Source organism: Ascidia mentula, chromosome 9 (assembly GCF_947561715.1).
Source record: "Ascidia mentula chromosome 9, kaAscMent1.1, whole genome shotgun sequence".
Classification (NCBI taxonomy): domain Eukaryota; kingdom Metazoa; phylum Chordata; class Ascidiacea; order Phlebobranchia; family Ascidiidae; genus Ascidia; species Ascidia mentula.
The window spans coordinates 11,995,758-12,012,027 of NC_138574.1; the positions used below are offsets into that span (position 1 = coordinate 11,995,758).

The 16,270-nt window shown below is 37.8% G+C and overlaps 1 protein-coding gene across 6 annotated transcripts; it reads left to right on the forward strand.

The window, feature by feature from the left end:
- Positions 1–1,180: 1,180 nt before the first annotated feature.
- Positions 1,181–15,438, forward strand: LOC145913073 (clotting factor C-like). 6 transcript variants are annotated; one of them, XM_083000596.1, is made up of 28 exons: positions 1,181–1,314; positions 1,468–1,585; positions 1,817–1,964; positions 2,075–2,241; positions 2,584–2,609; positions 2,943–3,116; positions 3,182–3,295; positions 3,366–3,516; positions 3,593–3,735; positions 3,914–4,024; positions 4,491–4,706; positions 4,943–5,131; positions 5,477–5,653; positions 5,719–5,832; positions 5,919–6,072; positions 6,149–6,291; positions 7,162–7,272; positions 7,860–8,048; positions 9,052–9,183; positions 9,577–9,789; positions 10,074–10,211; positions 11,959–12,107; positions 12,572–12,695; positions 13,226–13,377; positions 13,800–14,034; positions 14,233–14,374; positions 14,521–14,671; positions 14,950–15,438. In XM_083000596.1, the coding sequence occupies exons 1-28, from the start codon at positions 1,305–1,307 to the stop codon at positions 15,118–15,120; spliced, it is 4,062 nt and encodes a 1,353-aa protein (XP_082856722.1). In that variant the 5' UTR covers positions 1,181–1,304; the 3' UTR covers positions 15,121–15,438. The 6 variants fall into 6 exon arrangements, with proteins under 6 accessions (XP_082856722.1, XP_082856720.1, XP_082856721.1 ...); XM_083000594.1 differs by having other exon boundaries at positions 1,232–1,326; XM_083000595.1 differs by having other exon boundaries at positions 1,232–1,326; positions 11,962–12,107.
- The last annotated feature ends 832 nt before the right edge of the window (positions 15,439–16,270 follow it).

Here is a 16,270-nt window from a genome sequence, read left to right on the forward strand (position 1 = left end):
TGACGAATATCAAGACATTGAACACATCGAAGATTTAGTTGTCGCCGTCGGTTAGTTAACTCCGTACTTTTATGCAGCTAAGTAAGAATAAATAACGTTCATCTTTGGGGACTGATGTACTTGTGATCGTCACAGTGCCTGCAAATGCATGCAATTAAATCATTGATAAACGTTGATGCAATTTTTAATTTGCCTAAAGACCACCAGGTGGTTTAAATTAAATCCTTAGATTTCGGTTGAAATTTCTTTTAATTTTGCAACATCATATTATCGAAGTGTCGGGAGTAAGCTCATAACAATTAACGCCGTCAGCAAAATCCACCAACAGGAAATCTCCGATTGGTGCACTGCGAGAATTTTATAGCTCCTTGCTGAACGTTGTGTGCCGCCAACTTCGCCGATATTTCGCTATTGACGTTTATTACATCCGCCATCACAAGAGATCAAATTACACAGTGCGTGGTGTTGTTTGGCGTTCAAATTTGGTCGTTCCTGTTAAATTTTCACTGTTACAGGATGACCTGTGCGATAGTTTTTGGTACATCTTGTACCTAGTGAGGGGCCAGTTTGCCTTTAAAGTCTTCAAAAATAATTCCTCTTTACAAATACAGTTGTGCATTTAAACGTCTTCTACTTATTTAGTTTAATTATGTTTGTTCAAGAAAATTTTGACCTTTAAATTAAAGCCATGCATCAAAAACATTTGGAGTTAAACCGATAATTATTGACAGGTGTTCACGAACGCCCCAGTTTGATAGAAAAATTGGACTCTGCAGTTGAACTTTTTGCGCCAAGGAAAATATATCTTCATCCAAGATTTGATCGACAGATTCGTGGGTGGCAGAGAATCAATTTTGATTACGACATTGCTTTGGTGAGTTTATTGAAACGTTTTTTTTATTGAATGTAAGCTTATCTTGTAAATATTGTGTTGTTGCTTGCTGTCTGCATTTCATAACAAAACCAATCGCTACAGTAAAATAACTGGTTCCAGCACGATTCACCTGACCTAAATGTTTTGATAAGTTTTTAAAAAATGATTTGTTTGCAAACTTATCTTCTACAGTTTTGAGCATCCTGTACATGATGTATACCAGAAGTACTTTTCATAATAAACGTACAGGATTATCAAAACGAACTTCCTTTTTCAGATTAGAATTGGAGTCTCGCTTCGCCTTTTACGTCGCGGATCGTATTGATGCGCCACAAAAGAAAGGCCGAAATTCAATGGAACAATCCCCTTATCTCCGTACATTCGTCCCGTGTGTCTTCCTAGGTGTAATTCGTTTCCTCCAAACGGAACCATGATACACAGTAACGGACTAAGTATCTCCAACGTTTTTCCTGTCGTAAAATATGTTAAATTCTAACCGCGCTTTTCCCTTTTTTTTAACTCAGCTTGACTTATCTTTGCACATTTTTTTAATTTGAAGTGTCTTTCAAGTAAAAACGGGTTGCACTTTACAGATGAACGAGAAAACAGTGCAACAGTCGTAGTAACTGGATTTGGATACACTAATTATCAAAGTCAAACCATACCAAACATTTTGCAGCAAGCAAAACAAAAATTACAACCAGATGCAGTGTAAGTAGCATTCGTTACTTTATGCAAGAAAGCCAAATATTTTGGGGGCCTGTAATAACAGATGAAAAGTATAAAAAAACTTGTCACCAAATTCAACTAGGGCGTTTTTGCACAATTTTTTGAAACGGTTAACTCTTCTTTAAATATTATTCTGTTTAACCGTTTAAAATATAAATTTGGGGTTTGATCAATCAAGAAAAAGACGATACTTTTTATTGCTGTTTCGATCAGGTGTCGTCAAGGAATCCAACGTCACACGCGAAAAACGGGACAGGCTTTGAGTTACACGAACCGCATGATTTGTGCCAGATCTCCAACAACTGCAAGAACTCTGTCTGACGCGTGTACTGGAGACAGTGGTGGGCCGCTCATAAACCAAGTAAAGCTTTATTTTATTAAGGTTCTTTGAAATGCTTAAAGGAACTCTTTGGTATACGTATGAAGTTTAAATACAAATGTATATATTATTTGTTTAAAATCTTGTAACAGCGCGTGGATTCCCAAACTGGCGAAAGTTATTGGGTACAAATGGGGATTGTCAGTTTTGGAGTTGAATGTGCTCATAGGGATGAAACAGATGACTTTGTGTATCCTGGCTACTACGCAGATGTTGCGCAGATGCAAAGCTGGATTGAAGAAACGATCAACGGTTCTAAGTAAAAACTTTGTTCAATTCCTATTATTGTGTGTTGTGAAGATAAAAGAATTATGTCTGCAATTTACCTGACAAAAACAAGTTTATGTTGAGTTAGTTTTGTCAATCGAAAAACAAGCAAAACTTTCCATTTACAAATGGCTTCCTGTAAGCATGTTTTTTTCATCTTGAAGCGATTAAACCTTATGTAAATACGTAAGGAGTAATGCCACAAATTTTGTTGAATTTGGCGTCATAAGAAATGCTGGACTTGTCACAGAAAAATTTCTGAGATTTGCATGTGATTGAATCATGACGGAGGTTGTGCTCTTTCATAGCAAAAAATATTTTTGTTTTGTTGCAGGATTGGCCGTAAATCTCATCTCCAAAGTAAGTCACAAATTACGGTACACGGAATATAGATAAGATTTGTTCGCACATTTACGAGCTTATCTCTTTTGATCGAGTCTTAGTGTAAGTGAGTTTGGGCCTTATGCACGGGATAGAGGTAATTAACTAAAAGAGGCGTTTTGTTTTCAGCAAATATTGGGGTATACCTGAATCTAATGGTAATAAGGGTACACAATATTTTCTTGGGTCATGTTGTAGCCTATATCGATATGGCATTTCTAGAGTGTTCTCGCCAAAACCCCTAGATTCATGTTATAAAAGTTGTATTTTTAACAGTACAAAGATGCATATTTTTTAATATATTTTAAATAGGGCGATGTAATGCTCCTATTGCGCCACCAAACGGCCGAGTGGATGATCGCGGTGTAGATTACGTATTCGGGTCACGTGTTCAATTTGTCTGTCACGAGGGATTTCGAAACACTGGAAGCTCATTTGCCGTTTGCAGTGCCGATGCCACTTGGGAAGGGTCTGCCATTTGCCGTGGTAACTGCTATCAACCAACTATCAAGATAAATACGTATTTTACTCTTTGTCCGTTTTCTCAATAGTTCATTCGGATTGCGATTTCGAAAATTTTCACAGTCCAACTTGTGGATACACATCTAGTCCTTCAACAGGTTGGAGACGCCGTTTCACACGAACTGGTCGCAATAACAGAACAGGTTATTACGAATTTTCCACTGTTTAAAAAAAGCTGTCACCAATGCTTGTTGTAATAGTTACAAATTGCAGGTTATGTCGTTGATGCTTATGCTCACACTAGTGAAAAGTCACTTTCCTCACCAGTCATCCCGCAATCAGGCAATGACAAGTGCTTTAAGTTCTTTTACAAACTTCACTCTGCTAACTCTCATTTGGTCTTGAAGATATCTGGAACTATACGGTAATGTTTTTGGTATCCAAAACAATGCACCAGTTGCGTATTTCCATTTCTGCAGCCGGAATGTTTTATAATGCAGATGGAGAGATCGTGGATCACACAGTCTATGGGTGCCAGGAGAATTGACGGTAAAACAAAATCGAGTAGGCAGACAAGTGTCATTTGTGGCAACATCTGGCACTGTCAGCTTAGATGATATAACAGTTGCAGACGAAGCTTGCAGTAAGTATTTAGTTTTAATGATCAACAAACGTAGAATACCCGTTATTGTCCTAAAAAGTTGTTTCATGTGAAGGCTTCTTGCAGTTAACTAGTAACCAAGTTTTTCGCATTTGCTACTGTTATGTTATTCTCAAAACACAAAATGTTGTTATACCGTAACTGGCCATCTTACTGTTAGGTGATGAATGTGAAAGCAATCCATGTCAAAATAATGGCACATGCCAGGATGAAGTTGATGGCTTTACATGTACCTGTACACCAGATTTTGGAAGCACCACCTGCTCTCAGGGTAATACAATTATTTTGGTCTTGCTTCCAAAAAAAATTTATCAAATAACCCTATAAAATCAGATTAACTAATTGCAAATGAATGGTCTTCGTCCAGGATATTGCAGACACAATGCGCCCAAACCTCCATTTAGGGAGGTTTGTCCATTATTTAGGTTGTTGCACATGTATGTGCAAGCAAAATGCAGTTCCAATTTGGTTCTCATTTACCTTTGTCTTTTTACTGTTCATCTTCTATCTGTGCATAACTTCTGAAAATGGAAATCAAACCGATTCACATATTTTGGGTACAGTAGAAATAGTTTTGAATTTTGCTATAGTAACATAAAACCCAAACAAGCATAGTTTGAATGAACCATGTCCACTAAAATAAGTTTTTTTTTCTGATGCATATATTATTCTTGCAGTTAGTATCGTCACGTTGTATCTGCATACTTTAAATGTTTAATTTAATTGTATTGTGGCAGATCTGAAGTGCCGGGAATGCCCCGAACGTCTGTCAAATGCGGTGGTCACCATAACCTACCAAAACCCTAATAAACCATATCTTTTGCCTGGTACAAAAGTAACATATGCATGTGACAGAGGTTTCAAAATAGCAGGGACAACATCACATCTCAAAACGGTTATTTGTAATTCGAGAAGAAAATGGAGTACAAATCCTGACACTATAAGTTGCGTGGGTAAGTGTTTAACAATACGAATAATGAAAAGAATGTGTAGTAAGATACTTCAAAGTGATGTGAACTAAGAAGTCTTCTCAGTTAATAAAGTTGTAAAATCTAGAGATCTAAATGTTGCTCCAAATTCCAAAACCGGTGCCTAAAATTTGATGTGATGTCTGGTCACTAAATATCAAAGAAGTTGGTGCAGGGGAAATTTTGTATCCTATTATTTTTAAAGAAATATTGTTTTTCAGTTAAGAAATGTCCCCCAATGCACCATTTAGAAAATGGTGAAATGCAGCCAAGTTTACAGACAGGTGTGGGCCATCCAATGGGAACCTCAGTTGCTTTCACATGCTGGCATGGTTATCGGTTAGAAGGCGCAAACAACACTGAGTGTTTACCAACAGAAAAATGGTCAAGTTTACAACCCAGCTGTGTTGGTTGGTCATTTTTTTCGGATACTGTACTGGTTATGGCATGCAGATTTACCACAAACATAAAAACATTAATTCCAGTAGGTTAAAATCTGTCAGCTTGTCATTTAAGACAAACTGGATGGTGGTAATTAACTGGAGGAGGCGTTTTGTTTGCAAAAAATATTAGGGTGTACTTGAAACTAATGGTAATTTGGCTATACAACATTTTCTTGGGTGGCCTATGTCGATAAGAAATGGTGGTGCTTTCTAGTGGTGTGTTCTTGCCCCCATCTGTTTCATATTACAAAATATGTATTTTTAACAGTGTAAAGATGTATTTTTTTACCTGACACTTCAATATATTTAAAGTAATGCGATGTAATGCTCCTATTGCGCCACCAAATGGCCGAGTGGATGACCGCGGTGTAGATTACGTTTTCGGGTCACGTGTTCAATTTGTCTGCCACGAGGGATTTCGAAACACTGGAAGCTTATTTGCCGTTTGTAATGCCAATGCCATTTGGGAAGGGTCTGCCATTTGCCATGGTAACTGCTATCAAACATCTATCAAGATAAACACGTATTTTACTCCTTGTCCGTTTTCTCATTAGTTCATTTGGATTGCGATTTCGAAAATGTCCACAGTCCAACTTGTGGATACACATCTAGTCCTTCAACAGGTTGGAGACGCCGTTGGATACGAACTGATCGCAATAACAGAATAGGTGTTATTTTCATTCTTTTGCATTCAAACAAACTAGATGTTTCCAATGCGTATTTTAGATATAAAGAGTTAGAAACTGCCTTGCAGGTTATTTTGCTGTTTATGCTTATGCTTACACTGGTGAAAAATCACTTTCATCACCAGTCATCCCGCAATCAGGCAATGACAAGTGCTTTAAGTTCTTTTACAAACTTGACTCTGCCTACTCTTATTTGGTCTTGAAGATATCTGGGACTATACGGTAATGTTTTTGATATCCAAACCATTGCACCAGTTGCGTATTCCCATTTCTGCAGCCGGAATGTTTTATAATGCAGATGGAGAGATCGCGGATCACACAGTCTATGGGTGCCTGGAGAATTGACGGTAAAACAAAATCGAGTAGACATACAAGTGTCATTTGTGGCAAGATCTGGCACTGTCAGCTTGGATGATATAACAGTTGCAGACGAAGCTTGCAGTAAGTATTTAGTTTTAATGATTAACAGATAAACAAACGTAGATACCTGTTATTGTCCTAAAAAGTTGCTTCATGTAAGGGCTTCTTGCAATTCACTAGTGTTGCTCCGTTATGGCAAATATGAGCCTCGAGTCGGGTCTTAACAATATTATTTATGATTGATGGGAAATCCTATTTCATTAACACATTTGATATAAGATCGCACGTGAGTTCTAACTGTTGTGTTTTCCTTACCTGACTTTAATTGAAAACTCGATGCAAACACTACTCTAATATTTATTTACTTCGAACAATTTGGGATACAAAGTTAACACACGCAATGATACCAACTCCAAACCAAGTGAATTTACGCCCAAACGCTCAGACAGAGTTGAACAGAACCGAATCACAAAGCCATAGGACTACTACTACTTCTACTTCCACACAGCAAGCTACACTCATTATATAAAGCGGAGAACAATGCAAACTAACAATAAGCGAAGATCAAAGTAAGGACGGCTACTGAGAAACGACCTTTAACGTCTCTAAGCGACCAAACCAAACACTTTCAAACTGGTCAATAAATCACTTAACAACACAAACGGTTGCTTGGAAACTAACAATTGAATGTACAACCGTTGCTATCGCTACACTTTGAAATGAAACACACTTGACAAGACGGCCTAAGAATGCCTTTTCCCAAACCCAGAGGAGAGAGATTCCGAACAATGATAAACTGGCCATGCAACCTAAGTCCATAAATGCAAACACTGATATGTAACGTAAAATTACGTTACAACTAGTAACAAAGTGTTTTTCGCATTTGATACTGTTAAGTTATTCTCAAAACACAAAATGTTGTTATACCGTAACTGGCCATCTTACTATTAGATGATGAATGTGAAAGTAATCCATGTCAAAATGATGGCACATGCCAGGATGAAGTTAATGGCTTCACATGTACCTGTACACCAGATTTTGGAGGCACCACCTGCTCTGAGGGTAATGCAGTATGTTTGGTCATGCTTACAATTGAAATTTATCAAGTAACCCAATAACTAAAATCGAATCAACTGATTGCAAATGAATGGTCTTCGTCCAGGAAATTGCATGTTTAAAAAAACAGGCACAATGCATCCAAACCTCCATTCAAGGAAGGTTTGTCCATTGTTTAGGTTGTTACACATGTATGTGCAAGCAAAATGCAGTTCCAATTTTGTTCTCATTCACCTTCCTCTTTTTACTGTTCATCTTCTAACTGTGCATAATCTCTAATAATCGATGTCAAAATAATGGACATATTTTGGGTACAGTAGAAATAGTTGTGAATTTTGCTATAGTAACATGAAACCCAAACAAGCACAGATTAGATGAACCATGTCCACCAAAAATAATTTTTATTTTCTGATGCATTTTGTATTCTTGCAGTTAGGACCGTCACGTTTTCTCTGCATACTTTAAATGTTTAATTTACTATAAGTTACTGATACTATAAGTTGTGTGGGTAAGTGTTTAGTAGGATACTTCAAACTGATGTGAACTAAGAACTCTTTGTATCCTATTATTTTTAAAGAAATATTGTTTTTCAGTTAAGAAATGTCCCCAAATGCACCTTTTAGAAAATGGTGAAATGCAGCCAAGTTTACAGACAGGTGTGGGCCATCCAATTGGAACCTCAGTTACCTTCACATGCTTGTCTGGTTATCGGTTGGAAGGAGCAAGCAACACTGAGTGTTTACCAACAGAAAAATGGTCAAGTTCACAACCCAGCTGTGTTGGTTTGTTATTTGTTTTCTGATTTAATTTAATTTAAATGCTAGTATGCAACTGTACTGTTTATGACATGCAGATATGCCACAAACATGGAAACATTTATTCCAGTAGGTTAAATTCTGTAAGCTTGTGGTTTAAGACAAATATATTTCGCTTTGAACAGCATCATCAGTGTGTAAAATGCAGCACAAGATGGAATTAAAAACAAAAAACCTCAGCGCTTGCAAGATTTAACAGATTTATTTCTCAATTTTCATTCACAGGAATAATTATTTATCTACAGAAGTAAAATGTAAAGAATTTGCTGTGTGAAATGGTCACCTTCTTCCATTTCAACATGTGTATACCATAAACAAGTTACTATGCAAAATTTAACTTTACCGAAAGAGGAATTTTTAGGTATCCTATTCCGTAATTAGTAAAGTAATTTCAAGAAATAGGAATGTCCCAATTACCAAATGAAACAAGCTTTTATTGCAATATGAAAATGATAGTTGTTGTTTTTAAACTCATAACGAAGACCGCAGTTCAACATGTGTAGAAAATTAAAGGGAAACTTTTAAAACGCCTTCAATGCAATGATGACATGCTTGTACAAACGATACACGACACCTCAAAAAACTGTCTTGTTGTGCAACGGGTGTGATGCTTGCGGCTTCGAGCGTGAGCAATCATTGCAACGGCGTTTGTGCAAATTCAAGCCTTTCTCGTTCTGCCACTTTTTTGCAGTTTCTGTAAAAGGAAATGCATTTAATTCTATAAACAAGATGACAGGGGAAGACCAAAGCAACAAATTTAGTTTATCGTATTAGCGCATTCCATATGGCAAAGGAGAAATTGCTTGACTGCAAATTTGCTGTTAAAAAAGCTATACATTAGATGTGGAACTATTACTATTCTAGTACAAGAGATATCTAAGTCCAAGCCTCATTCGACCAACAAGCTGACCAGAGATGCTGCTATCTCAATTTTTCGTCCACTCCTTTCATCTTATTTTTTCAAACTAAGGTTCATGTCCAGACAGAAACGAGCTTTTGGTAAATTACCGATGCCGAAAAAACTGTACCCGTGACTCGCAGTGCAGAGGATTGAAGCGGTGCCGCTGTGACGGCAACTGTGGGATGTCCTGCTTTAATCCAAGTAAGCTTATTGTACAATCTTGCTGCTATTAACTATGATACTAGTTATGAAACAAAACAATTTATTGAAGAGAAGAGCCAACGTGCCTTTATTAAACTTGAAACCTTAACTTTAACTTACAACAAAAACAAAACCATAAAACCAATTGTTGCAAAACGAGTTGTTCGTTTGCGCTGTGTCGCTTGCCCATGAAGGTTGAAAAAGGCGTGCTGTTGACACATTGTATTATCTTGTATTAATTGTGATAAATCTACTTTAGTCTTCTCATTGCTCCCTTCTCCACAGCGCTATAGCCTTACCCAGTGCAAGAACCAAAGACGGATCCATTAATCATCTCTCCTGTATCTGCCATGGCAAGATACAGAAAATTTGCTTGAATATATTTTTTTATAGTTGGGAGTTGCGACGATCCTCCGCCGGCGGCCATAGACAGCACAGGATACAACGTACTTCGTTTTGAAAACCATTCTATGCATGAAGTGAGCTCTGGATTTAGATACGGCGACATTGTCAACTATCGTTGTTTAGCGGGAATGGTCGCAATCGGCCCGCAAATCACTTGCACTTCCCGCAGGCTTTGGACTCCGGGCAATGTATATTGCGCAGGTAAAGAGAAAGAAAACGGGAAAAGGGGAAATAAAAGTGTTGCTTTTATATGTTTTCCATCTAAATGTTTCTATCTAAACTTTGATTTGAAATAAATAAAATATATGAAATCTAAAAATTTTCTGTGAGCAATCGCCTATCCAGACTTCAACGCTAGTTTTCTAACCAGCTTGTTTCTTTAGCATGCAGGATGCCTAAGTGAACACCTCGATGCAGTAACGACACAATCAAACAATAGTCACTCACCCTATCTTCACCACAAATAAAATTAATCTTCTTTTAAGTGCAATGTCAGTACAACATGGATGCGATCAATCAATACAATCTGACGTGTGGGGGAGATTGCGTAACGGATGCTGATTGTGACGTCAATCAAAGGTGTATGTGCGATGGCCCATGCGGAAGGTCGTGCGTCAATCCAAGTAAGCTGTAAATTTTCCTTGCCAAAATTGCTTGTATTGGGATTTCTTATTGCGGAACTTAGGGTTTCACAAACAAATCCATTGGTGCCTTTCGGCGCCAAGGGGCATTCGCTGCATTGGGTCCATGGCTTCCAATAATCCACAAAAACAACTCATTCTGACCTAGAAACATTCATTGCCTTCTCGCTTTGTGATTATAATTTTTGTGAACTAATTTATACCCGTACCATGTTTGTTATATCACCATACCCACGCATGGCCAAACGGACCTTGCCTATATGCCTGATTTTTTCACGAAAGTTAATGTTCAACCGCACGTGGCCATGTCATAATACACCTGGTGATAGCCAATGATTTGCCTTGGAAAATACTGGTATAAACTATTGTACCACATCTGGTTTAATACTGCATTATCCACTGTTCATATCTGAATTATCCAGTGCCCATCCCTATTTTACGCGTGTGTCCCTGGTCTAAAGAAGTGATAACCTCAACACACAAAACATACAATTTTGTCTGACCAAAAATGGTGCATCTTCCTTGTCTTTGTCATTGGTGTTGGATAAAGGACAAACAAAAAATAAAAAAATAGGTAAGGTCAACAAATACAACAACACTTCGTACAGAGCTCCGTTATATAATCAATGTGCTTTCACTTTCACCCCCCTTTCAATAATTAAACTTACATTATTCACCAAAGGCAACGATTATAAAAGATTTTAAACTAAACTGACGATATAGCAATCGAAAACCACGAGGCAATTTTCACGCATCGTTGAACACAAAAATCTCATGCGCAGCATTTTCACGGGATGCAACGAGCGCAATCAAGGAGTTGCGTAACCTTGCCAGGAGGAATGAAAATATTTTTGAAATTGACAATTATTACAAGCTCAACCATTTATTAGATAAAGTTGTCAACTTCACAACAGGTGCATCGTTGTTTCTATGACATTCAATCAAATAATTTTCAGACACCAATTTCACTGTCTTTTTGCATGTTTTGAATTTTTGAACCGAACAAATTAGTTCCAAACATAGTTCGTGTAGATTCCCAAACCAAAATTGATTATTTCTTTGCGTTATTGTTGTGATTTCTATGTTTGACGCAACACTGATAACAAAGGCTGCGCAGTAGCTCTGCGTGTGCAGAACGCGTGGTTAGGTTTGCCTGTACTTTTGTTGCCAGTTTTTTGTCATGTGCTTTAACCTGATTCTACTTGAATAAGGATTATATTTGAATAAGGCGTGGGTAGTGTTTACGTCTGATAACTGTGTTTATCTCTGAAAACCGTGTGACATTTGGAAGTTTTGCCGGCATCTGATTGATGCAGCTTGTGAATGTGATTTCGCAACGGGCAGCCTGTGCCTGCTAATAGATCGGTCGCGAAACAGTTTGGTGAGTGTACTAGAATGTTTGCAAACCGTATGTACAATTGTGTTTCTTTTTGTTTATAGAGACCGTTCCTGTTCTGGCGCGTTGATGTTGTGCCTGTCATTTCTGTTGTATTGAATACAAGTGTCTGTTGTGTTCTGCGGGCTTGGCCACTACATAGGAGAATTTAGGACGCGTGTTTAACACATTTGGGCTAAAGACCAAAGCTACTGTATAGCGTGTGACGCTGCAAAAGCACGCTACAGTTCGGTTTAGGCAAGCTATATCCCAATTTTGTGTGTGACAACTAAGTGTGTGACAATATTAAAAATACCAGGAGCGCATTGAGATTAAACATTCTTTCTTATTTAGCAGACTTAGGAACTTGCGGACAGGCCGGACCAGAAAGCATCTACAAAAGAACGCGTTATAGAAGAGTGGTTGGAGGAAAAGCAGTCAGTCACACTTGGCCTTGGCAAGCAGCAATTATGGATAACTCAAGAAGTTTAGATATATACGATGTAAGAAACCTGTAAAAAATGTATTTAAAGCATTGGTGAAGTGATAACTAGGACTAAAGCATTGGTATTTCGGTTTTTAGTCTCATTCAAACCATGAATGACATGGTCCTACCACAAGATAGCATTTTTCGCCGTGAAAGGACTATGTACTTGTATAGTTAATCTCAAGAATTGGGTTGTGTACAAATATTCGAGTGCTTCAGGAGTAACCAGAAGTATATAGATGTGGTTCGACAAACTTTAACAAGTTTCGTGGTGGAACAATACGCCGACCGGCACTATTAGGCATTGTAAGCTCTAAACTATGGTGGCGTGAATAAAGACGACGGATAAACTGTATAGTTTTTGCACCACTTAACCCTGGGACACACGAAACGTCGAAGAAACGGTCGCCCCGTTCTTATGACTAAAAGGAAATGAATTACCAAAAACTTGTTATAACGCAAATATTTAACTGTTTGTAGTGCTTTAATGAAATATTCGGAGGAGGATCCCTGATTAATCAACAGTGGGTACTCACAGCAGCTAGCATCTTCGACTACTACCGTGATCAGAGTCTAATAGAGAACCAAATTGTGGTTGCAGTGGGTACGGATGTTCGCAATACTTTTTGATAGTCATCAAAAAAACAGTGGTGAGAAATCCTTACACGGAGGTAAGAACAAAGGATATCCTTGCACGAATCACCATCCTGTTGTTTTGGCCTACACGCCCCCCCTAACGTCCTGTGCAATCTATCGCAATCGGGCCCATGCCATTTTATTTATTGTGTTTATTTTTCATCCGCGTAGTAGATGTTTACTAAAAATACAAATGATTCGATTTCGTTTGAAACTTTTTTATTAAAGATTTGAAGATTCGAACTACGTCTATAAGAAATACCCTTTAAGTAAAAGCGAAGTATAGGCCGACCCTCACTTTTCTATTATATTTGTCGAATACGCACCTTTGCAGAAGTAGACTGTAGTATTATGCAGGTCAATGAATATTACGGCACTTTCGCTTGTAGATTTTGTGAATAAAATTGTTTTTATTGTAAGTGGTATCAAGTAACTCTCTATATGAAGTAACAATAGTAATTCTACGTTCTCGCCAACTATGGCATTTCTATATTTTAGGTCTTTTCAAAAGGCCAAGACGAGGCAGCAGTTTAAACTCGGTCGTAGAAGTTTTCCAGCCAAGAAGGATTTATCTGCATCCCCAATTCGATCGAAATGACGTATCAACGAGAACTCACTCCAGAACCAATTTCGATTATGACGTTGCTCTGGTAGGTTTGGTTGAGAATATGCATAACCACAACGTTAACACGACCTTATGTTTTGAAGCAAGCACTCACGCTAACATGTTTTCAATATGGAAGTGAACACATTCCTGTATCGACTCAGTGAAGACTTAGATAGTGCTGCAAAGGCACGATTTTAATTTATGATCGTTATTTGACGCTAACAACTGTTAAATGTATTTGCAATATTAATACGGTTACACAAGTCTTTTAGTACATAAAGTAGCAAATCAGTGATGAAGAAAAACTATCCTTATTAACAGTAAATGAATGTTAAGCGTAAAACCTATGATTACAAGTCAAATGCCCGCCATAACGCCGTTACAATGCTGTACTTTCGCAAATGCTGTACTTTAGCTGTAGCAATGCTGTACTTTCGCTACTGCAATGCTGTACATTTTTTTCAGATTCGAGTCGGCGTTGCAGTTCATCCAATACCTGACGGGCCTAGGTTTTTTTTTCCAACAACTAAAAGAAGGCGACGAGCCAAATTCAACGGGACGATTCCCCTTTCTCCGTACGTACGTCCTGTTTGTCTCCCCTGCAGTAATTCGTGCTCGACAAACGAGAATGTTTTGGACGAGAATGGAAACAGAATCATTGACGACACCGATTCGGATGAAGTTGTTTGCCAAAAAAAAGGTATCGTACCCTCAACGATTGTTATTATTTCATATAAGTTTGGTGGTTGGTTTATACTAATCTTATCGCAAACTCAGAAGAATGGAAACCTGCTACAATGAGTCGTGTCATATATTCACTTTTTCATATTGGGTTTGTTTGCTAATAAGTTCAAGAGTTGACCATGATGTGTAACACCATGTGTAAAATTATACTCAGGACGCTGGTTGACGGATCGGAATGTTGAGGAATCCAGAGCGACTGTCGTTTTAGCCGGCTTCGGCCGTTCTGACAAAACCGTAAGGAGGAACGTCCCGTATGACTTACAAGAAGCGCAACTACAGTTGAAGCCAGAGAGAATGTTAGTTACCAAGAAGCATGCAACAAGCTTAGTCCATTGGAAAACTAAAAGCATTATGAAATAATAAAGCATGGTCTGTTTAACTTAATTGTTGGGAGCAATACCTATATACCCTGTTGGTTTTATGAGAATGCTTTTTTCTCCAGATGTCGTCAAGGATTGGATTTTTTCTTGCATGAAGATGGCATTCGCGTTCCCTTTGCAGATAGACTATTCTGCGCTGGATCACCGCCAAATAAGCCTGGAAATATTCCTGATGCTTGTCAAGGCGACAGCGGCGGTCCACTAATTAGAAAGGTAACAACGTTGTAACGAATATATAAAGGCAGATGATCGTGCAATATTTTTCAACAAAAACGCCAAAAACTGCAAATGCTTTGCGATATACTTAGTGTGTTTATTCAAGCATAAAGGACTAGTAGTGGTTACACCGGCGTTAAATTGCTAAAAACCTGATCGCACAACGGTAAGTAATTTTCAGGCATGTAGATTCATGTAATGCTTTTTTAAGAAATAAAGAAATTTTCGGAAATATTATGGCAAAAACAAATTACAATTATCATGTGTTTATTCAGTACCGAGACAAAACCACCGACAAAATATGCTGGATACAAATAGGAATCGTCAGCTTTGGGATAGGATGTGCACGCAGGCATGCTTTTGAAAACTTCGTCTATCCTGGTTACTATACAGATGTTTCCCGAGTTCAAGGATGGATAGATGAGAAGATAAATAGCGTCCCATGATATGCTTAATTTAATACGCTTTGTAGATACCGAAGTTCATTCATTTTTTTATAATGTTGCTGCTGTAGTCGCATTCGTTGAGTAGTCCTTTTGGGTGTCACTTCTGTTTGTGCTTAAAAACTCTGTCGTATTCCGAACTATATCGGGTTAAGACCAAGTAAATACCTTGCAAATGGGTATGAGTTTCACCAACATGAACATGCCGATCACACTTAGTCCAAAGTGGCAAAACGTTTCCTCACAATCTTCCACAGCACATAAAACTTAACCCCTGTATATTTTGTTTCGGGTATTGTAAAATAAAGCGACGGAAATAAAGTACCGTGTGGCATTGTAACAATTTAGTTTGAAACTGTTAGTAAGTGGACATAGGAATTCACTGGTTAGGCTTTTTCTCCGCTGTTTTCACCATCAACAAGAGTCGTCTGTAAACTAAACCTATTAGTCTCCGGGTTGTCTTTAGTTGTGTTATAGGGTGTAAAACTATAATTCCTTTTAGTGCTAGGATATTATATATATATATTTGAAAAAACGAATTCATGTCGAATAGCAGACCACTGAATCCAATTTTTAACGCTGCAAAGCGTTGTGTAAGATTGGATCTTGAAAACGTATTATATCGCATTACAAAATAATAAAGGTTGCAAATACAAAGTAAATTGAAGAATACCCATTAAACTAAATTGAAGTTTATTGTATTGTGTTGCATTAAGGATCGGAAATCACTGCTGTTTTTGTATCGACCATGATGCGTTTGTTTGTAATGTACTAAAAGGTTTCTCAAATAAAAAATTTGCGAAAAACTAAAGAGTCCATGGCATTGGTCCAATATTTGAGCACAAATTATAGTTAATTTTAATTACTTTTGCCACATTACCCAAATACAAGGGCAACTTATTTTGTTTTCAAAAATATCAAATGATTTGCCTTGTATACCAACTGGAATCGACCGAGCTTGTAACAAGTGGTATTGCGCGCTAGACAGAATTTCTTGGGTGCCTAATTTCACACCGCTGGCAGCTTAATTTGGAACTTGCGATGGATTCACTCAAACACAAAAGAATTGGCCACACAACGAAGTTTTGCCCTTCATACTTTCATCGTTAGATTCGCCTGGTCTTTGTGCACGTGAATTTAAACTGGTATCCTT

Excerpts from the sequence above, each read along its gene's own strand:
- LOC145913073 (XM_083000594.1), top strand. The coding sequence starts at position 1,305 with ATGATACACAGTAACGGACTAA. Across the intron at positions 3,517-3,592 it reads AAGATATCTGGAACTATACG|ATGGAGAGATCGTGGATCAC; the intron begins GTAATGTTTTTG and ends TTTATAATGCAG. Across the intron at positions 10,212-11,958 it reads AAGGTCGTGCGTCAATCCAA|CAGACTTAGGAACTTGCGGA; the intron begins GTAAGCTGTAAA and ends TTTCTTATTTAG.